A 23,155-nucleotide genomic window follows, 5' to 3' on the forward strand; every position below is an offset into this window, starting at 1 on the left:
GAAGAATGTGTCATCGTTCAAACTGTCAGTGCAACATGCGGTCTTCTTTGAGCACTTCTGGTATCTTAGTTCTCGGCAGCTTGAGGAGGGTGCATCCGGATGGGTATTTGTGTGAGTCAGGATCTCACTACATAGCCAGATGTGGCCTCAAACTCAGGTCCTCTTGCCTTAGTCTCCCGGTGCTGGGATGGCAGGTGCTCAGTGCATCCCTTTGAGTTTATCCCACATGGAGTTCACGCAACATCTTGACCCTTCTAGTTTTATCTTTCATCAGATTGCGTTTCCAGCCATTGCTCATTCCCATCTTTGAACGCCTTCACCGTCTTTCTCATCTCCCATGCCACGGGCCCCCATGAAGCTCTTTTCATCTCTTCTTTCTGCTGTTCAGACTGGTGATTCTCTTTTGTCTCCATCCTGCCATGGAGTCTATCCAGCTGTGCTCGCCAGTATTTTCATTTAGAGGTTGGTTTTTGAGATACAGTCTTGCTCTGTAACTCTGATTGACCTGAAACTCCCTGTAGAGCTCAAACTTGCAACAGGTCTCCTGCCTCTACGTCCCCAATTCTGGGATTAAGATGCCCCCCAACACATCTGCCTATTCACTTATTTTTGTCATTATTATCCATATTCTGATCTTTGAGAGTGTTCTGATTGCTCATGAGAGCTATTTCAATGTCCGTATCAATATCTGCGGTCTTCCCCCCTGAGCCTCCCAGTTCGGATGCTGAGTGGTATGGCCATGGCCTCACTGAGGCTGAAGGGTTTAACTTTGTGGAGTCGACCTTGTCTGAACCTGCCTTCTGTCAGCTGGATCCCAATTCAGCATCGATTCCAGACACTAAAACCAGACACTGTGTTTATTTGGACCTTCCCTACCTGTGACCCAGAGGTTTCCTGCTGGTTCAGTTTCCTTTGGTCTGCTAGTTAGGACCAGGGTGAACTAAGCCATAGCCCTGCCCACCCAGCCTGTGTTGTTTCTCACTCAACATAAGCTTAGAATAAGGGGAAACTTTCCTAAATACAAATTTGTTATTATGAAATCCAGAATGCTGGATCTATCGCAGGACTGAGGGCTGACACACTCCAGCTTCCATCCTGTGGGCCACCCCCAGGTTCCACTGCCTAAAATCCCCCACTCAAGGTTCATAAAGTTAAAAAAAATGCCCAGAGATGACCAATAACTGCCTCTTACGGAGAATTTTTAAAAATCTTCAAGTAATTTCAACCATTTGAAAGCTCTTGTGAATACAAGAATCCCCCTAGATTGTCCAGATTTCCCTACAAGAAGAGGTATTAGGGAACCATTATAGATCGTGTTCCTGGACACCTTCCATGGTGCTGACTCTGGTGCCTTAGAAAGCCTGGCGGTTGAGCAGCTGGTCCTCACGTGGTCATATCTGAGATCCTCTGCGGGATGTGTCCCAGGACCCGAACAGCCACCTCATGATATGGTGATTCTGTCTCATGTAACTGTGTCGTGTACAAGCCTAGGTTAAAGAAAAGAGGGAAGACCTTCATAAAGACACACAAATGATGGGTGGACCAGTTTACAGAGACCTCAATATGCCATTCACTCACCTTGTAGGAGTTGGTAGCAAAAACCATGTAGTTGCTGCCAACCTAAAGTCTACCTATTTTGAAGAGTAGGAAATATAACTCACTTGGCAGAGTAACCACCTAACATGCATGGAGCCCTGGATTCTTCCCTCCCCAGAAACAAAATTAACTAGATGTGGCGATATATACATCTGTAATCCCAGCAGTTGAGAGGTAGAGACAAGAACAGAAAGTTCAAGGTCATCCTTGGCTATTTAGTTCCAGAGCCAGCCTGGGCTACATGAGACCCTGTCTTTAATAAGAAGAAAATAACCAGGCATGGTGGCGGATGCACTTGGGAGGTAGAGGTAGTCGGATCTACAGAGTGAGTCCCAGGACAATCAGGGCTACATAGAGACTCCAGTTCCACTTCAAATTGAGAAGCAGGCATTTTGAAATGACCAGGTCATGTTGAAAGGGCAACACTTATACCACATGGAGTATACATACAGCAAAGACCTTACCTGGGCCAGGTGACTGCAGAATTGGCCATGGCATAGCACGAGTTTATCCATAAAGCAGACCGTTCAGCTGTCCTGGTTTTTCTGGGCAGTGACCTTACCTGGAAAGTAGCCTCTCCACTCCTCTCCAACTCTACCTCTGCTGTCTCAAGTGTCACGGAGTCCATTGAAGATGTTTTTAATCGGAAAGCTGGGCAGAATCTCTTTGGCTGCTGTTTCATTTCTGGCCACGTGGGGACCCCATGGCACCTCCATGCCGGGCAAACACCCTATCACCCAGCTACATTCCCAGAACGTAGGCTATGTCGGAAAGGACGCCTTCAACAACAGCCCCTTTGCTCGCTGTCTTTTCTTACAATGCAGTCTGGTTATTGTAATAACCTGAGCAATTAGCAGCCAACCTTCAATGAAACACAGTGGCAAAGATGTTGCATGGGAATGGAGAGACGCACGCATGCGCTGCTGCACTGTGAGCAGGTGAGACCACCTACGATGCTAAACACGTCAGAGATTCCATGGGGGTGGAGCGGATGAGCAGACACATAAGCAACAAAAGTACGCAGATGTCTTCTAAACAGACCGTTTAAGGAAACATTTCTATTTTCTTCCCATTCTCGTCACTCCGGCAGAACTGGGCATTCTTACCTCAGTGTTCTGTTATTAGCTCTGAGGTAAAAGTAGCATAAAAACCCAAAACACTATGGAAACATTTTTTAATTAAGACCTTAAAATCAAATTTTTAAAAAAGACTTGTGTATCATTTATTTTAAATATGATGGTATTCTCAAACATTTTCAGACATTTCCAGCATGGAAGCTAACTTTAAATTATCGCACTGCCTTGAAACATGTCTTGTATTAGCTCCAAGGACAGAAAAAAGATGTTGCTAAGATCGATTTGTTAAAAATTTCATAGGCTCACCGGGTGGTGGTGGTGCACACCTTTAATCCCGGCACTCAGGAGGCAGGGCCAGGTGGATCTCTGTGAGTTTGAGGCCAGCCTGGTCTACAAGAGCTGGTTCCAGGACAGGCTCCAAAGCTACAGAGAAACCCTGTCTCGAAAAAAAAAATAAAAAAAAAATTCATAAGCTTAAAAGGTAATCACCACCTTTTGAAAAGGAGAGAAACTGAAGCCTAAACACTAGGAACTCAGGTGTGGGAGTCACAGCTAATCCATACGCACTTCCTTGTGGTATATGAACATTAAATATCCTCCGAAGTCCTGATCATTTGTGCTCTGTGTAAAGAGAAGGTGGCAAAGACACCAGCATGGATCTCAGCACACCTCAGCCTGTACTCCACCACACATGCGAAAGGATGGACAGTCTTCTATGCGCGTCTGAAGGCCAGGGTGGGGGTCCTGTGCCCTTCCCCCGTCTTTCTGAGATTATCGGGTGCGGCTTGATGATAGAGGGCTGGGTGGGGAACACAGACCTTCAGGGCACAGCTTTACGAAGAGTAATACTCAGCAAACTGGGCCACTGCCCCAGTCACCCTGCCTGTGTGACATCTGGGGACTATGTGGTTAAGAGAGTCACTAGCAAGGTTGTATTTGGACAACTTGGACAACATGTAGAACTTACTCTTTAATTAAATACACACCTCAGTGGGAGGGCTCTGTACACAAGGGTCTATACAAAATAGGCAAATATTTTTAAAGTTTTTTTTTTTTAAAACACTCATGATTCTTCAATATGCATCTTCAAAGCTTCATACAGTTTTAGGATGACATCGTGTGACGATTTTATATGGAATGAAATCAGTTTGTGTTCTGGAAATTATCATACTCGAAAAACCCAAAGGAAAAACATCATGGAAAGGCTCAGCCACACGCCCAGTTCTACCCAACAAACTCAGATGCTGAGTGGGTGCAGGCAAAAGAGCTCCCTGTCTCTCAGGAAGAACATGGTGCTCGTCTCCTGAGCATCCCTTCAGCAGGATGGAGAAGGCACCCATCTCATGGAAACCTAGGTTTTTTTAAAACCATCGACAGTTGTCCCCCTACTAGAGGAAGGACATTTCCATAGTTCGGCAGCACCGATCACCAGGCCGGACACCAAGGAGTCACATTTTCAGCCTACACTATCAGCACCGTGTATCATGAAGCCTTCATCACGGTCTCCAGAAGGAAAAGCAGAATGGAGGTGATGGCCGCTCATGCTGTCTGCCGGTCCCATCCCCACAGGCCAAGCAAACTCAGTTCATTAAAGGTCATTTCAAATTTCAAGTTTTCAATATCATCGTCTGCTCTCTCCGGAGAGGGGCTTGGCAGGTCAGGCTTAACGAGCGGCTGACTATACCCTGTGTACTCTAAAGGGGAGTGCTGCAGTTAAAAGAATATGACGCTGACTCAAAAGAAATGTCACCATTAAACACGGACTGCACGGCACGTCGTTCACTGGACTGTCCCAGAACTACTAAATTATAAGTTAAATAAATATCTAAGTGACAATTTAAAAAAAAAAGGTGACCATTGCTCTGGCCAGAAAAATTCTTAACTATCATAGTCTACATGGAGGTGAGGAGAAACGAAATGTCCAGTGTCTTTGTTCAGCAGCTGCCAAAGTCCTAGTTCATCAGGAACAGCATCGATCTCATGCCTTTGCCCTTGTTTTCCTTGCTGCTCCTGGGGCCAACTGCACAGATGTTGTGCCTGGGAGTCCTGCACTGTGGGATGGGATGCCCCTGCCAGCTGTGGAATGTGGTGCTGATCAAAGAGGACAGCTCGGACCGTGCTGGAGGAGGGTGCGGGTTGGGAGCGCCTAGAGCCAGTTAAAGGCATTTGGTGTGGGTATCTCCAAAGGTTAAAATCTTTAAAATAAAACTCTTACAAGAATATCAAGACTTGGGGACTTGTCTTCATAAACAAGCCAACATCTATGGCTTCGATGGTCTGCCCTAACTAATAAGGCAGGTGACCAACCATCACGAAAGCAAAACCATCTCTTGAAAATCCCTAAGAGGAGCTTTGCAGGACCAGTTGATTTCTTCCACCCACGCATGGTCTCATTTGACAGTTTTGGTTTTCTTTTTCTCTCATAAACACTTGGAAGAGGACGTGCCAGCATCTAGGCCCTGGCTGAGTAGCACCGCATGTACTCCGTCAGCCACGGGTTCTCTGCGGAAGTTGGCTTTACCGTCCGGTTCTTCTCCACATCCACGGAGTGAGCCCGCTGCCTCTGGGCAGCCAGTTTCCTTTTCTCCACCTGTCTTCTGTTTTTGGCTCGAAGAGCGGATTCATGAATCTAAAGAAAGTTCAAAGATAAAGATAGTAGCCTAAGTGGCTAAAGGACCAATTCTGAACAATATCTAAAACTAAAAGTCTGGGGATGTCGCTCAGTGCAGCCTAGTAAAGATGAAGCCCTGGGTTCTATCCCTAGGCATGGAGCTACACACCTGTTATTCCAGCCCTTGGGAGGTAGAGGCATAAGAATCTTAAGTTCAAAGCCATCCTTGGCTACATGGGAAGCTCAATGCCAGCCTGGGATACACAAGACTATCTTACATTGTTAGCCTGATTCCCTGAAGCAAGGAGTCAAGTCCTACCAGTCTATGGCATCAGCGCTTCATAGAATAAACCATCCTGCCACCACAATTCACCGTTACCAGTGACTGCAAGGCTGAGCACAGAAAATTAAATTTTAGGGCTGAAAGATCACTCAGAGGCCAGCACAAGTACTGTTCTTGCAAAGGACCTAAGTTCAATTCCCGGAGTCCAAGCTGGGTGGCTCACAGCTGTCTGTAACTAGTTCCAAGCGGATCTGATGCCTCAGGCCTCTGAAATCACCAGCACTAACAAACACAGACCCACACACATATACATAACTAAAAATAAAAATTTTTTAAAAAATAAAAGTTTAGATATAAACGGCAAACATCTAACTTTTATGTGATCTAGGACCAACTTGGCAAAACTTGTTTTGTTTTGTTTTGAGATAGGCTCTTGCTACGTAGCTGTTTGGCCTGGAACTCACTACATAGATCACACTGGCTATGAATTTCCAGGGATCCTCCTGTCTCTGCCTCCCAAGCACTGAGATTATAGGTGTGCCACCACAACAAGCTCTGGAAATCTGTGGGAATTCCTAAACGTAGAAGAGTCTGAGTTCTTGACAAGGCTTTAAAACACTGCATGGAAAATGGAGACAGCCAGGTGCAGGTGCACAGCCTGTATTCCCGGAATTTGGAAGGTAGAGGTAGGGAGATCAGAAATTCAAGGTCATCCTCGGCTAGGTAGTGAGTTTCAGGCCCGTAGTTACATGAGATTCTGTCTCAAAATATAAAAATAAAACAAGAAAAACTGTCAGGGGAGTTTATCCTGTGACAGATATTCACACTGTTAAATTAGCCCCAGAGACTGGTCAGAATTCTCTACTAACAGCAGCCCCCTTGTCTCAGATTTCACTTCAAATAAACAGCATCTGCCACCTAGCTGCTCTGGGCACTTGCCTGGCATTATAGGGAAACTGAGTTTGCAGTTTCTCTTTCTGCCTGCTCTTCGGACACCCCTGGCATCCAGCTGGTGCTAACACGGTAACCGTTTCAAGATGGACCATACCCTCTCTGTCCCCTGTCTAAAATATCTCAGGTCTTGAGAGAATGTCAAGCCAAGGCTGAGTCAGATGATTGGAGCTCCATGGAACAAAACACCGTTGCATACACATAGGAAAGCAGCAAGCTGAATTTCATCAGAAGGGAAACAGAGGTCCCTAGAAGATGCCAAGTAGTCAGACATGCCAAGGAGAAAGCCTTGGTCAAAGACCCAGGTTAGCAAAGCTGAGGGAAAATGAGACCTCTCCAGGGGACGGCTCCAGCTCCCGGCATACGTTTCCCCTGTGGCCCAGGCCACAGAACTCAAAAACCACAGTGACATCTGCCTCTTCTCCTGGCTGTAGCCCCAGTCCACCAAAGTCTACTCCATCTTCCTAGTGACCACAGACCCCTTCTTTTGGCTTCGATGGACCCCACACCACCCGAGGACCTCCCATGGCCCAGAGCATCAGCAGCCATAGGAGAAAAGCCCTGTGGCAGTGCATGGCTAGACTCGCCCTTCCGAGGCACACCTCATGTACGGGGGCTGATGCACAGACATTGTGCGTCTTCTGGCTCCCCGTGTCCATCTGTTTCTCTCCCCAGCCATACAGAGCAAACGGGTGCTTGTTCTCTTTTATTTTGATTGCTGATCTTTGGGGGCTTCTGGTTGTTTTCTTACTTCCTCTGGCAAATAAGGCACTAGGCTGCTGTCGTGGTTCGGGGCCAGTGGGCACCCTGTCAGTCTCTCTTGTCCCAGTCTGTTGCTCGGGTTTTCCTTCTATGTCCTTTTTGGGTGGTGCTTTTGAAAAAAGGAATGAGACAAGATGGAAACACTTTAAATCAAGTTTATATATAATTATTTAACTGAAGTTGAAAAATAATGCTTCATGAAATCAGTTACATGCTTACTATGGCTAAACTCAACAGGTTTTACTTAAAGCAAGGTATGGAAACAAATTTGTAGAATAACTGTCATTTACCCCATTTTAAAAATTGACAACAAAGGTTCCAACATGAAATCAAAACAATTTCAAGGCAACCTTGAGGGCCACCTTCAGGATCCATCATCACGATGATGAGGGAGTGCACACATCTGGGAGCTCCCTCCACAAGCCCCAGGGTGTGTGCTCCTCTCTGTGCCTTCTCTGGGACAGATAGGCTGTCCTCACCAGGCGGCTACTCAAGGTTGGTTTCTAAGTCACTCCCTGAGTTTTAGAATTCTGCTTCCTCTTTGATGTATGTTGATGGAAAACCTCCTTACCTGTGCCTCCAAAGAGGCAGCTGTCCACCTGAGCCTAAGGGCACCTGTCACGACAGGATGTGGTCACCATGCGGCTCACCTGAACGTAGCCCTTTACAGCATCCCCAGTGCAAAAAGCAAGAGATAATGAAACAGAAGTGTCTGCATGAGTCAAGGTCCTAGTGTTGTGCTTAAATATGTAATGTCCTCACAGGCTCAGGAATCTGACGATTCCAGCCGGTGGTGCTGTTGGAGGAGGTGGTAGAAACTCTGGGAGATGCGGCCTTGACGGGGGAAGTGAGTCACTATAGGATGAGTGCTATGGGTTATAGCTTGACTCCAGTTTTGACCTAACCTCTGTTTCTGGAACCATCAAGAAGCTTGAAGCTCCCATGAACTCTGCCATACCTCACCATCGCGACGGACCACGACCTCTCCAAGCACAGTCAAAATAAACCTTCCCACCCTTCAGTTATTTCTTATCAGGTATCAGGTCACAGTGATTAGAAAAATAACTGACATGTATGTATGGTGTGTGGGGCCTGAACGGTGTCAGCAACCCTGGGAAAATGGAGGGAAATGATGGGGGATGTGGTCACCCAACCTGAGGTGAATATCAGGTATGAAAGAATGCTCCAGAATGTCTCTAATTTCCCTTACCTACCTTTTGGGATTTGACATTTTAATGCACGTGCACGCACACACACACACACACACATACACATCTTTGTAAGACATGATGTTTACATAAATCCTTCCTGAGCCTGTTTCCTTCCCACCTACACACACTGGAATATGAGCTCCGTGTGCGTCACCCGTGGCTCAGGCATTATATACCCTCCCCCATCAGCTGCTGCAGAGCTTGGCTCCCCTCAGAGGACAGACCCTCAGCCCTGCTGCCCTCGGCTAGGCATCTGATTCATATTCCTCTATGGGACAGCATATCCCATGTGGGCAATTCAGACAGGGCATGCCTGACTGTAGGAAACCTTACTTCCGCCTTAGCTTTGGCCTTAGCTCTAACAACCCTTAAGTATCAGGAGACACAAGCCAAGCCTGGGATCTAACATCTCCATCCTACAGCAGGCTGTAACCCCAGCAGTAGATCGTGGGGTGATGGGACACCAGATTGCACCTCATCCCAGGAACTGAAGTCAGTTCACTGCTCAAGTACCTTTCTGCATGTTACACCCATACCCTTCCTCACCTTAGTGTAGGACGAGGAAAAGAGGGACCCTCAAACTCAAAGCAAAGAGGAAAAGTAGCATGGGGCAGGACCCGCCCAGATCAAATACAGAGAATGAGAAACTGTAGCGACCTGAGCTTTGTTCCTTTTCCTCCTCTCCTCCAGCTCTCCCAGGGCAGCCTGTCCAGAGAGGACAATCATGCCTTTCTTTGAGGAAAAAGTAGATGCTGACCATGAAGAGACTAAAGAAGGAGTGTTAACTGAAAGGGAAGAGGGAAGGATCAGCAGCTCTAAGGACAAGTGCGTACACAGAGCCTCCCGCTCCAGGCTGGGAGCAGGTGGGAAATAAAGCCGTTCTGTGCCGAACGTGGACTGGAAGTGGGAGTGATTATACCTTAGAAACCATGGGGAGTTATGGAAGGATTTTAAGCTTAGAAACGATGTGGCACTGTCTGTATTTTAGGGTGGTTGGATAAAAGAATAGGGCCAAGTACCTGCCAGGAAAAGCTGACAACAGACCAGGGTAAACAGATGCACCGGCACCGTGCTGGCATGGGTGTGGGGCAGGAGAACCTGACTGGTCTCCATGAATGTTCTAAGCAGATGGTCCTCCTATCTGTGGACCCGAGGTGTCCCAGGCATGAAGGAAGGGACCGTACAGGATGAAACAGACAGGCAGGCTGCTAAAAGATATCCCCTGGCACCTGGAGAGAGACGGCAGGCTGGGGACTAGATTCTGAGAGCACAGGACTGCCCAGGAAAATGTGGAGCAGGAGGCCAAAAGGGTACAGCTGGGTCCCTGGGACACTTATGTAGTGATCTGGAAGAGAAATGACCCAAGAGTAGGGCACAGGAAGGATAGCTAACTAAAGAAAAGAAACCAGAAGAAAACCTAAGGAAGTGCCACATCCCACAGAAGTCAGCGTGATGATGGATGGAAACCCGACAACTTATCAGAAAGGCTCTGGTAGGAGCAGGAGGGGACAGGAGGGTCAGAGACCAAGCCAAGTGACCGAGCAGTGGAGTCTGCTCCACCAAGCTACTGGATCAACCCTCCTTTACCACAGACACCCAAACCAGCTCAGTGAAGGACAAAAGTCACTGCCCACAGGACCTGGGCAGGACCCCAGCATCCAAATGACTCCTACAAATAATCCCACACAATTACCAGAGTCACAGAAGATAAGCCCAGCACCCAAGAAAAGATAGCGATGATGAGACAGCCAGCTGGAGCAATAGACTGAAATTATCATCTTCAGACGGTGACATAGCGGTGCTTACACTCTGTGCTTAAGAAAAAGATAACGCATGAAAACTATCCCCAGCAGGAGACAAAAGACGGACAGAACAGAAGAAAAGAGACAGAGCGTAATTGCTGTAATTTTAACATTTATAAAACTCTCAAAATAGTGCCTGGTACAAGGTAATTAGATATAAGTATATGCTTTTAAGATCCTATTTGAAAGAATGATGTTCAAAATAAGGATATTTTCAGGCAAACAAAAACAGTATTTCCCACAAGATTCGGGGGAAGACTGCAACATTTTTCTCATCAACTGAGAGGACATTCAAATTAAAATAAATCCAGTCTTTAGAATGGAGTTGCCCAATACAATAGCCTTTAGCCACATGTGGCTATTAAAATAAATCCAAGTAAATTAAAAGTAAAATGAGAAGATTGTGCACCTCCGCTAGGCATGTCTGCTAGGCCAGCCATTCAGAGTCACCACAGGGGACGCTACAGAAAAGGCATCTACTACCACAGAGCTCTGAGGAGTCCTGTTGAAAAGAAGAAAACACCAGAACAACAAATGACCCAGTGGGGTAGAGCGCACCAACACAAGGCAGCTGGAGGTGGTACATTCATCAAGCAGAGGTGGAACACACACAAGCTTTTCACAACCAAAGGGAATCTTCACACACACACAGAACTGGACTTACATAAACTTCTCTCAACCACTAGGAAAATGAAGTTAGTGCATCAAAAAGTAACTTTCAAAAATCTCTTTCATTTTTGAGCCCAATGTGGCAGGCGACACTCATAACCCCAGCACTAGGCAGACTGATAAGGAGGATTGCTATAAATCTGAGATCAGCCTGGTCTACACAGTGAGTCCTAGGGCAGCTTGGTACATGATAATTACATATAAATCCACGCTTTTAAAATCCTATTTGAACAAAGGGTGTTTACTGAGTGAAGCTCAATCTCAAAACAGCAACAACAAAAATTTCTATTTTTGAAATCCGAAAACACATCTAGGGGCTCGGTGGGTAAGAGTACTTGCTGCGTGAGCCTGAGGACCTGAGTTCTGATCCTAGAACACATGTAAAAAGTCAAGTGTAGCATTGGGCATCTGTAACCCAGCACCGGGGCTGAGGGCGGGGCAGAAAAGGGTCACTGCAATTCACAGGCCACTAGCCTAGCTCAAGTTCAGTGGGAGAGTCTGTCTCAGGGCAATAGGGAAGACAATGGCAAAGCAGAGAGCTGACATCCTCCTCTGGCCTACACACACACACACACACACACACACACACACACACACAGAGAGAGAGAGAGAGAGAGAGAGAGAGAGAGAGGGAGAGAGAGAGAGGGAGGGAGGGAGGGACGGAGAGAGGGAGGGAGAGAGGGAGGGAGGGAGGGAGGGAGGGAAGGAGAGAGAGAAACTATTCTTAAACAACTATGAGTCAAAACCAAAACACACAGTTGTAAAACACACAAAGTACTTAATGCCGGGAACTGTGTACTTTAAGGTTAAAACAGTAAACTTTGTGTTCTATACATTTTACCACAAGTTGGAGTTTCTACTGTAATCACATTTGGGAGATGGAAGCAAAGAATTGAACTTAAGGTCACCTCTGCTATACACTAAATCTGGGGCCAACCTGGGTTATGAGATAACAAGTACCCATAATCCCTGGGAGGTGGGTGGAGGACCTCTAGTTCAAGGTCAACTTGGGCTACATAGCAAGATTCTTAAATAAAACAAAATAAAGCAAAACCAGGGCATGGTGGTTTTAATAGCGGCACTAGGAAACAGAGGCAGGTGGATCTATGAGTTCAAGGCCAGCCTAGTCTACAAGGAGTTTCAAGACAAACCTATCTGACAGGGTCTCTTCCTTATGTACAGACCCTGTGTCAAAAATCCCAAACCAAAAAAGCAAACACCACCACCACCAAAACAGAATTAGGCATGGTGGTAGTAACCCTTTAATTCCAGCATTCAGGAGGCAGAGACAGGAGAATCTGTGAGTTTGAGGCCAGTCTGACCACATGTGAGTCCCAAGTTATCCAGAGGTTCCTAGCAAGACCCCCAAGAAAGAAATCCACATAGATAAAAGTTTGTTTGGTACAAAAAAAAGTTAGTTTGGTAAAACAAAACAAAAAGTTAAAATCATAAGCTTCTGGCAAGCCTAATCAAGAAAGAAAGAAATAGGCCAGACATAGTATATATCTTTAATCCAAGCACGGCAGGTGGGTCTCTTGTGCAAGGATAGCTAGTCTACATGAGTTCTAGGCTAGCTAGGGCTACAAAGTGAAACCCTATCTCTAGATAAATGAGTCAATAAATAACAAAGCAGAGTATGGAGAGATGGCTCAGCAGTTAAGAGCACCCGCTGCTCTTGCAGAGGACCTGTATCAGGTTCCAGCATCAAATCAGGTAGCTCCTGTCTGCAGCTCCAGGTCCAGAGACTCCTCCATCCTCATCTGTCTCCATGGGCACCTGCATGCACATGTGCATATTCACACACATACATATATGCCAAGGTAAATAATAAAAAGAAAGCAGGAGGTTCTGTGAAATAAACACTACAAACATACACTTGGATCTCTTCCTCCCCCAAGTCCACTCAGTAAAGGCCAAGAGACACAAAGATGCAGGACAGGAGAAGCAACAGGATCACACAGAACAATAAGATATAAAATAAATAAACAATAAGATATAAAATAAAATAACAATAGGATCACACAGAACATTCACTAAAATATTGAGAAGCAGATGAGAGAGGAACACAGATTCAAATCAGGCAGAGGAGGCTGACTGCCTGAAGGGAGGCCCAGATCAAAAGCTGAGCCAGAAAGAGTCCACCAGGCACAGAGTTCTCACAGGGTCAGGCAGTGGACGACCTTTCCAAAGTCCAGGCACTAGCTGGTCCCTACCCCACACACCTTTTGTAAAGCAATGGACACATTTCCACTGAGACCTGGGTCAGGGCACCCCCAACTCCAGACTTGTGGAGACTTCTGGAACTTCTAAAGAAAGCAGACTGAGGGAGAGATGTTGTCTGATCTACAGGGAAACTGGAAAGGCGGAGCCCTGCGTCTAGTCTGTTTTAATTGTGTGCTATCCGAAAGACCATCTCCACACAATGAGGAAGGCCCAGCACAGGAGGAAGGAAGCCTTGCAAGTGCTGAGACAGCTCAACTGGTCTCTCAGCAGAAACCAAGGATAATACCTATCAGACAATGTACCAGCCTTGGAAAGGGGTCTGTGTCTAACTCAGAGCCTACAATGCTTTAGGAGTGGGGTGGGTTTTGACTGAATTCAGGTAACAGCCTTGCAGCAATGGATTACCCTCTCATACTCTTTCTCTTTTAGTTCTGGCTGTACAGAAACTCACAATGGAGACCAGGCTGGCCTTGAACTCACAGAGATCTGCCTGATTCCCAAGTGCTGGGGTTAAAGTAATGTGTCACTGCTGCCAACACCACCACCACCCAGTCTCTTTCTTTCCTCCCCTCCCTGAATGCCAGAGGACTATTTAAAGATGGAGTAGCAGAGGGGTCCTAGACCTGGGACCCCAGCACAGCAAAAGCCAGGATGCTAACTTCCTAACAGGCCTGGAGGCCTCAGCACAAAGTGCTCTCAGGAACTGTCCTACTGGACTCCAAGCACGCAAGTGGCAGACTGGCTGGTTCCCCCGGGTCATGATTGGAGGCACCATCTGGGAGGGGCACACAGGAGCCTCCCAGAGGGTAAGTTCTAAACTCCCCAGAGAAACACCTGTGTCTCTCTCTTGTACAGCCAATAAGCAATCCCAAGGCTCCACATCCAGGTCCCTCAGGGCACTCTCAGCCCTCACCGTTAAATATGACCAGATAGGTTAGGAGCAGATGTCTGGGTATAACCCCCTCCCCGTGTGTGTGTGTGTGTATGTATGTGTGTATGAGCGCGTGTGTGCGCACGCACATATGTGTAGAGGGTAGAGCACTGCTCGCAGAAGTTGGTTCTTTCCTTGCACTATGTGGGACCCAGGATCACATTCAAGTCTTCGGACTTGCAGCAAGTCCCTTTGTCTTCCCAGCCATCTCAGCAGCCCACGGGTGCACGTTTAGACAGAAGAGACAGAGATGGGTGCAGTAGTTCACCCTGTAGCACCAGCTAGCCAGGTTGAAGTGGAAGGATGGAGAGTTCGAGATCAATATGAGAGGCTGTAGAGATGGCTCGGTGGTTAAGAGCACTGGCTGATCTTCCAGAGGACCTGGGTTCCATTCCCAGCACCAACACTGGTGACTCACAACTGTCTATAACTCCAGCCCCAGTTGATCTGATACCCTCTTCTGGCCTCCCTGAGGACCATATTCATATGGACAAAATACTTATATACACAAAACAATTTCTTTTTTTCCTCAGAGAGGGTCTTACTACATAGCATTGGCTGCCCTGGAACTCACTGTGTAAATCAAGCTGACCTCAAATTCTCAGAGGTCCACCTGCCTCTGCCTTCTAAGTGCTGGGATTAAAGGCCTGGACCACCATGACCAGTAATAAAATAAAATTCTTAATTGAAAATGTTAGGAGGTTTGATCCAAGAGGCATATCAGCCAACAAAGAAAGAAAACAACCTGAGCATGGTGGGACAAATCTATAATCTTAGTACTCAGAAGTCTGGGACAGGAAATTCTTAACAATGTGAAATTAGTCTGGGCTATAGTGTGAAACCTTGTCTCAAAGACAGAGGGAAAAGAGGGCTGGGAGGAGGTTCAATAAGAGAAGGGGAGAGAAGAAAAAGGCAGTGAAAGGAAGCAGAGGAAATCAATTTTAGTGTTAGGAAATCTCAATCTGCAAGAAGCTTCCATATTCAAAAAGTCCAGTACAGTGAGTGCGTAAAGACAGAAAGGACACCACTGAATCCAAGAATTACCTAGAAGAAAAGCATCTTCTGAAAGCTTCTGCCTCCCACGACAAAATGCTGAGCGACAAGAAACAGCAAGGGTGAAGGGGGCAAGAGGGGTACATGGGGCAGGGTTACCTTCCTAACTTCAAACAGGTTGTTTAAAATAAGGCACATGTAAACCTTACCAAATAAGTAAATTGTAGTTGAAAATGTGACTATGGACTAAGGAACTGGAGATGGGCTGGCAGGCTGACATTTTAGCTGTTGTGAACCAGCGCTGACACACTTGCCTAGCTCGGAGAAGCCCTGTGTTAGATCCCCAGTAGCACAAAAATAAATCTGGAGGCAGTCTTCACAATTGTTCAAAGCAAGATGCCTAGCAAGTTAGAGAATTCCTACTAACCAAGCACTCCCACCTCCAACATGGCACGAGGAACTTAAAAGGAACTTAGCACAGCCATTTTTCAAATAAGAAAAAGAAGCCAGCAGAGCCCATTTATTTGAAGAAAAAAAGCCTCCAGAGAGCAATACAGAATTACAAGCAAAAAGAAACAAAAAAGGGGAGGATATATTCTGCTAAACACACAAAGAGAAACAAAACCCTCTAATAATATCTTTTACAAGTAAAAAATACAGTATACTGTTGTCAGGAACCTAATACTTTTGCAAGCAGAGGGTAGTGCCCTCCTGTGATTCCCAGTACATGGAGGATTCAGAGTTTAGCCAGCCTGGGCCTAAAACTAAAACAGGAAAGAAAAAAATTACACTAACAATAAGCTTGCTACTTTTTTGCTCTTTGAAATGAGGTCTTATGTATCTATCCCAGGCTGACCTGGAGCTCACTTCTGAACTTCCAGCCTCCACCTAAGATCTGGAATTACAAGCACAGCCACATCTGTTTGTGCTGACGGAACCCAAGGCTTCATTCATGCAAACAAGCCCTCTACCAACTGAGCTGCCCAGAGTTTGAAATGACACACATGCCTAACTTGATTTCAGCATTATACACTGCATGTAACTGTGAAAACATGGCAAGGTAAACTATAAATGTGTATAATTTTTATCTATCATTTTTTTAATTTCTAAAAGAAATAAACTGGAGTATTTTCTTAGATACACAAAGTATTGAATTCCACTTCCAGCACCATAAACCCCCAAAGGAGAAACGAAATGAAATACTAATAAAAAAAATAATACAAGAAGGCTTCCCAGAATTAAACAGAGAAATTGGGAACTAAAGAGTGGTTCAGCAGTTAAAAGCACTGGCTACTCTTCCTGAAGACCCAGGCTCTAGTTCAACCACCCACAAGAAAGCTTACAACCTCCAGTTCCGGGGGATGCAACGCTTCTGCCCTCTTAGGGTACTGCATGGACACGGTGCAAGGACACATATACAAGTAAAACACACACATAAAATACAAAATTAAGGAAACTAAATATAAGAGCTTGGTTCTAGGGACTTTCAGGTGACCTACATCAATTCCTGAGAGTGAGGAGAGACAAAAGGTTCTAACAGCCCTCAGGGTGGTTCAAGGTATGGCTCAAGAATCAGAAGTCAAGGAGGGAGGTAGTGGCGCAGGCCTTTAATCACAGCACTCAGGGCAGAGGCAGGTGGATATCTGTGTGTTTGAGGTCAGCCTGGTCTACATAGTGAGTTCCTGGACAGACAGGGCAAAACAAAGAAACCCTGTCTTGGAAAAAAACAAAACAAACAAAATAATCAGACGTCATAGGGGCTGGAGAGATGGCTCAGTGGTTAAGAGTATTGCCTGCTCTTCCAAAGGTCCTGAGTTCAATTCCCAGTAACCACATGGTGGTTCACAACCATCTGTAATTAGGTCTGGTGGCCTCTTCTGGCTTTCAGGCATACACACAGACAGAATTATCTATACATAATAAATAAATAAATAAATATTAAAATAAAAAAAATAATCAGAAGTCATAGCAGTGGAGCAATGCCTCCAGATAGTTTAGAAACAATGAACCACCATCACAAACTCAAAAATTATGATTATTTTTAAACAATGGTCCCAGAACTTCAACTTTTCACTCATCCTTTAACTGATTGATGACCTCTACCGTGAGGGGGTAAGTCAGAACATGACCGCAGTTCCCACCTGAGAGAGAGAAGCTGTAAGAGCCTGGCACAATGCCGAGGTCCCTCTTCAGACAACAAGCATCAGTTAAGCCAGCTATGAGGGCAGCAGGCAGGCCAGGCAGAAGTAGGTCGGTGGCCCCGAGGGATGAGTGAAGGTGAGTGTGATGGTGAACCACTGGACGGGCTACATTGTTAAGAGAAAGAAAATGGACCCAGAGAAGCAAAATGGGTCAGCTCTGAGCACTCCTCCATTTTCATGGGCCAGTACCACACAGACTGTGACGGTTAGGAAGGATGTGTGCAGACAGACATGTGTGAATTAGGAGGGTAGAAATAAAAGCCAAGGTGGGAAAAAAAAAACTGGGAAATATCAATTAGTGTCAACAAAGGTACATAGAAGTAAATACCAGCCAAGTGTGATGATGCTCACCTGTGGGCTGAGCTACTCGGGAAACTGGGGCAGGAGGATGTCTTTAGCCTAGTAGTTTGAGGCCAACCTAGGCAACGCAGTAAGACTTGGCCCCAAAATAAGGATACAAATAGGAAGTGGCTGGGCTTGGTAGCACAGACCTACAATACCAGCTACTTGTCTCGGGGACTGAAACAGAAGAATCACAAATTTGAGGCCAGCCTGAGCTACAGAGGACGGTCAAGGCCGGTGTGGTTTAGTGAGACCCTATCTCCAAACCGAAAGACACAGAGAGAACTAGGGAGGTAGTTTAGTGGTAGAGCATTCGCCCAAGGTACCACAAAAGGAAAAAGGGGAAAAGCAGAGGAGCTGGACGCAGGTTACCTAAGAAGTGGGTAGCTGCTGGAGGGCACCATGATTTTCTAAGAAGCGTCACGGAGCTACGAGAGTCTTCATGCAAAAATGCCTTGTAGCCAGGCAACAGTGGTACAAGCCTTTAATTCCAGCCCTTGGGAGGAAGAGACAGGCAGATCTCTGAGTCTGGGGCCAGCCTGGTCTACAGAGTATGTTCCAGGATAGTCAGATCCACACAGAGAAATCCCGTCTTTAAAAAAAAAAATGGCTTGCAGTAAAAATAAGACGAATGCATTTGTATTTTAGAGCAAGGCAGTCTGTGGCTCACCAGTCCAGCAGACAAAGCAAGCACCAGGAGCATTTCTCACACTGCCACTGGCTTGCAGGAGTCATGCCAAAGAATTGGTTATGGGGAATCCGAAGCAGGGCACATCTTCTATATTCCCTGATGCCTACGCACCAAAAATTTTAGCAGGGATTTAGCGAATCTTTGGGGTTGGTCTCAGCATCTCCATGGAAACACAAATAATCATGAACTCGGGGCACTCCTACGTAGGCAAACGCGGGCACCAAAAAAGTGCTGTGGGTAGTTTACATAGAGCCAGGAACACTGCTAGTGGGTAACCCCATCAAATCATGGAGTGAAAAATAAAAGCCTGCTACTCACTCAGATAAAATAAACCTCATAGTTAGCTAGGGCTCAGTTTGCACCGGAATAACTAGGACGTGCTCCTAGTCCCCCTCCCCACAGACACCTTTTGCCCCTCCCATTTATAACCATATCACTGAAGCATCAGGAGCGGTGTCACAAGCGACCCAATGACGATGACAGGCGACCCCGCCAGGCAGAAACTGAGAACAGTCAAACAAAGTAACCAAGAGCAAAGCAACCCGATCCTTTCAGACTCTGTCTTTGTTTACAAAACTGAGATTAAAAACAAAGGCCCCATTTTATGACTCTTTGAAGGCCGGGTGAGAAAATGCGATATTTCTAGACGAGTGACTGAGTAATAACTTTTTTTTATTCATAAGCTCTCAAGGAGGTGGCTGACAACCATTGTGATCTCCAGTTGTGCTAAAGCACCGCTCCGAGCCCAGGCACCCTCCAGGCCCCTCTGCTGACAGACCCACTCCGCAACAGCGGGAAAAGTGGCTCACAGCCTAACCAGGGTGTGCAGCTGGCACCAGCGTACACAAAGAGGGTTCGTCCACAAACACGCACACCGCTCTTCAGAGACAGTGCGGCCAGGCCAACACCCCAACCGTGACCCCATTATGACAGCTCAGGGGTTCTTAACTTCGTGGGTCATCTTTGAGATGAAAAGCGCCTCTCGCAAAGAGGGATGCGCAGAAAGAAACAGATCCGCCATCTGGTGGACTGAGGGCTCACTGTGCCCGCCACTGCCTTGCGACCAAGGATTCCAGACCCTAGGATCGGGTAGGGTAGGGTACGGTGGGGAGGGTGGGCACTTAGAGGTCATATAGGGCTCTGCCAAGAGTTACCAAATTAGACAAATCCGGGGTGGGAGAGCGGAGACGCGGCCGGCACCTTCCCGTCTTAGTTCGGCAAGCGGATTCTGTCAACCCCAACCAAACCAAACCAAAACAGGAAGCGCCTGCCCGGAGGCGGCAGAAACGCGCAGCTCGGAGCGACCCGCCGTGCCCGTACCTGGAAGCACTGTGTCCTGCTCCTCCGCGTCCCCAACCTCCGCGCCCCGCAGCTCGGCGCCGCGCTCCCCCACCGTCTGCTCCTCCTCCCGCGCGGAGGGCGCCAAGGGCTCCCCTAAAGGACCCCTGGGCGCCGGACTGGGTGAAGCCGAGCTGTCTGAGGGGCTGTCCGGGCCCCAGGCGTCCCAGAGCCAGGGCGCGTGCGCCTGCTCCAGCAGTCGGCGGCCCAGGCGGTAGCGCAGCAGCTCGCGGTAGCACGGCGCATACTCGTCCCAGCGCGGCTCCCGGTAGCGCTTCATGTACTCGCTCTTCACCCCACTGCCCGGGGACATGGTGCCGCGCGCCGCAGACTGCAAGCTCCGCGCTGCCGCCTATGGGCTCGACCCGACTCAGAGGCCTGGCCCGCCGCGCGGTTCAAACCCGGAGCCCCGCCCGGACCGGAGGGCGGAGGCTGGGGCAAGTAGGGGCGGGAAGGGGGCGGGTCTGTGACGGGGTGATTCTGGGAGAGGGGCGGAGTCCTGGCGGGGGCGGAGTCTCGGGCCGGGAGGGACCGGTGGTTCAGGTAGCCGCGGGGGCGGGATTCCAGGAGGGCTTCCAGGAGACGCGACCTAGCTAAGAGGAGTGGTACTCGTGGGTGGTAATCTGGGGTCGGCTCCACCGGGTAGAGGTGTAGATTACCGGACTCAGGGTGGCGAGGCTGGGTATCTAGGTCCCCAGGCACCCTCCTGGGCGGGGAGTGGGGACTCCGGGAGCAGCAGCCTTACCTCCTGCGTGTTCGATCCTGCGCGCTCCGGAGGTCAGCAGAGATCTTGGCGCTGCAGCCACAGGGTGTCCAACGTTACCACCAGCGCGTCCTCCACCAAGATGTCGCCGATGGAGCGGCGGCCCCGCGGTCCTACGGCAGCCGGAGGCGAAGGATCCGCCCCAGCCTGAAGCCTGCACCTCCCCGCACGCCCGCCGGGCCCCCGCCCGCCTGGGACGCTGCCTGTGAACCCCCAGCTCGCTCGCCTACTCGCTACTGGCGCCCTCCGGAGCAGGCTTCAGCTGTAGATGCAACCTGTGCCTGTGAGCAACCAGCACCTGGGCCAGACCCAAATCATGTGTTCTGCTTCCTTCCTTTCTGTTCACAACGCAGAGCGAACAGAAAGGCCTTAAGATTTTTTTTTTTCTTATTGTAATACATTCACTTCCCTCACCCCGCTTTTTGAAACAAGTCTCATGTAGCCAAGGCTGGCCTAGAACTCATTCCAGAACCCAAGCTGATCTTGAACTCCTGATCCTTCTGCTTCAACCTCACAACTGCTGGGATTGCAAGTGCAAGCCAGCCTCACCTGCCCTCACCCTTATCTACAGGTCAATTGTAATAGATAGATAGATAGATAGATAGATAGATAGATAGATAGATAGATAGGTAGGTAGGTAGGTAGGTAGGTAGGTAGGTAGGTAGGTAGGTAGGTAGATAGATAGATAGATAGATAGATAGATAGATAGATAGATAGATAGATAGATAGATAGATAAAACCTACCCCCTCACCCTCCCTCCTGCCTCCGGGGCTACGGAGTTCCAGGGTTGTTACTGTTGCAATCCTGCGCTACAGGTTGCTTTTGTAAAAAGAAGTCTTGATGCAGTCATTTGCTACAGAGGGGAAGGTTTAAAGGGAAAGTCATTCAGAAAAGACAGCCATAGTTCAAAAAATAGGCCCAAGCCAGGATGTGTAACCATTTCCACTTAGCAAATTAACACTTGAGATTTCTGCAGTTCAGATGAACTATTCACACGTGTTTAGTCCTGCCTGGACCCTTTCTTAGCTGAAAGTCCTGAAGGAAAGACACTAAGCCGGCAGGACGGCCTACCTGGCTGTCCCGAGAACCTGAACTGGTATCTAATATTGTGGAATTGTTCAGAGCCATTTTCTGGTAGGAATTAAGGAAGCTGCTGCTGAGATTCCCACAGAGGCCAGGCTTCTCGCCCTACCCTTCAACAAGCCCCGGGAAGCATCTCATTGCATTCCCCTTTTATTTAAGCTGACTGGATTGATCTATGGTGTTAGCAACCAAAACAAGCTTATAAATATTTTGTCACTAGGCATGGTGGCACACCTGTAACCCTGGCACTTGACAGGTCTCAGAGGCTGTAGAAGACCTTGTCTCCAAAACTAGGCAAATAATTTTTTAATAGTATGGAAGAGATGACGAGACATCGGAGTAGGGTTAGAGTGTCTCAGCTTTTGCTTCCTGATTACAAAATTAATGGACTGGGTCACCTGTGATGCCTGCCTATAACCCAGATCTCTAGAGTTCAGGGGAGACAGAGGCAAGAAGACAGTGAGCTTCAAGACAGTCTGAGTTACATACTGAGGCCTGAGGACCCATTTAAAAAAAAAAAGAAAGAAAAACAAACTAGGACTAGGGATGCCTATTGTGTACAAGGCCTTGAGTTCCATCACTGAAAAAGAAAATGAATAATGACACAATGATTTAAAGCAGTCAATATGGCTTCTTTGGATGACAGCATAAAGGTGAGCTGGGCAGCCCCTGAAGTCTAGCATTCTGTGGAGGGGACTAGGCTGGTCCAGATAAATTTAGCTGCATTTGCCATGTGTAGAGGCTAGACTGGTCTCTAAAAAAATCAAATGCATGATCTCCCATATTCTGATGTCCAAATAAGTTCCCATGTGAAGATTGCAGGGAGAAAAAGTCCCATCCCAACTCTACCAGACTGACACACGGAAGAGGACTGCTCGCTGCCAGGAATCAGTGGCTCAGTGTGCAACTAATCTGCCTGCACTGTCACAAGAGGACTCTTAGGGGTCAGTACCAATGTTTATAGAAACAAAAATCAGAATCATTCACGATCTTACTGTGTCTATTTTCCACCCTTAAGATGTATTTCTCTCAGCACATGGGAAGCAGAGGCCCATGAGTTTGAACCCAGCCTGAGCAACCTAGTAAGACCCTATCCCAAAGTATTAACAACAACAAAAGGTATGACTTTCATTATTTTCTGAATTGCTTTAGTTTTTGACACAGTTCCTGATCTGGGACTCACTGTGTAGACAAGGCTGGCCTCAAACTGGTGGGCAATCCTGTCTCCTATGTGCTAGAATACAGGCATGCACACCACATGTGCATCGATCCTGTGACGTCATACATGCTAGGCAAGCACCTTGCCACCCAAACTGCATCCCCAGTCCTCATACACATTTTTTAAATTAAAAAAAAATCTAAGACCAGTTGTAGTGGCACACACCTTTGATCCCAGCCCTTGGGGGACAGAGGCAGGTGGATTTCTGTGAATTTGCACACATGGATGCCTGGTGCCTGCAGAGCCCAAAAGTGAACAATGGATCCCCTGCAACTGGAGCAGCAAGAGATTGTGTAGGAATAGATCCTGAAGCCTCTACAAGAGCAGCCAGTACTCTTAAGTACTGGCTTAAGTACTGCTGTAGATGGCCAAGAAGGGGTCAGTGAATCCTTGCTGAGCTGTCATCGAG

General features: G+C 47.4%; 1 protein-coding gene across 3 annotated transcripts; it reads right to left on the minus strand.

Annotated features, from left to right (window-relative positions):
• Positions 1 to 3,629: 3,629 nt before the first annotated feature.
• On the minus strand, positions 3,630 to 20,583 carry Ccsap (centriole, cilia and spindle associated protein). Of its 3 annotated transcripts, none has more exons than XM_048450229.3 (4): positions 20,426 to 20,583; positions 19,663 to 20,273; positions 7,120 to 7,388; positions 3,630 to 5,301 (listed from the first exon to the last, which is right to left on the minus strand). In XM_048450229.3, the coding sequence occupies exons 2-4, from the start codon at positions 19,991 to 19,993 to the stop codon at positions 5,125 to 5,127; spliced, it is 777 nt and encodes a 258-aa protein (XP_048306186.1). In that variant the 5' UTR covers positions 19,994 to 20,273; positions 20,426 to 20,583; the 3' UTR covers positions 3,630 to 5,124. The 3 variants fall into 3 exon arrangements, with proteins under 3 accessions (XP_048306186.1, XP_048306187.1, XP_085538015.1); XM_048450230.3 differs by having other exon boundaries at positions 19,663 to 20,269; positions 20,426 to 20,557; XM_085681889.2 differs by lacking the exon at positions 20,426 to 20,583 and having other exon boundaries at positions 19,663 to 20,389.
• Between the last annotated feature and the right edge of the window lie 2,572 nt (positions 20,584 to 23,155).

This window comes from Myodes glareolus, chromosome 22, assembly GCF_982192425.1.
Source record: "Myodes glareolus chromosome 22, mMyoGla1.1, whole genome shotgun sequence".
Classification (NCBI taxonomy): domain Eukaryota; kingdom Metazoa; phylum Chordata; class Mammalia; order Rodentia; family Cricetidae; genus Myodes; species Myodes glareolus.

What these genes read in the sequence shown, in the direction of transcription:
- Ccsap (XM_048450229.3), bottom strand. Translation starts at nt 19,993, where the DNA reads ATGTCCCCGGGCAGTGGGGTGAAGAGCGAGTACATGAAGCGCTACCGG. An exon ending in GCAGGACACAGTGCTTCCAG is followed by an intron (nt 7,389 to 19,662) that starts GTACGGGCACGG and finishes TTTTTTCAAAAG; the next exon opens with CACCACCCAAAAAGGACATA. An exon ending in CATCAGCCCCCGTACATGAG is followed by an intron (nt 5,302 to 7,119) that starts GTGTGCCTCGGA and finishes AACTTTCTTTAG; the next exon opens with ATTCATGAATCCGCTCTTCG.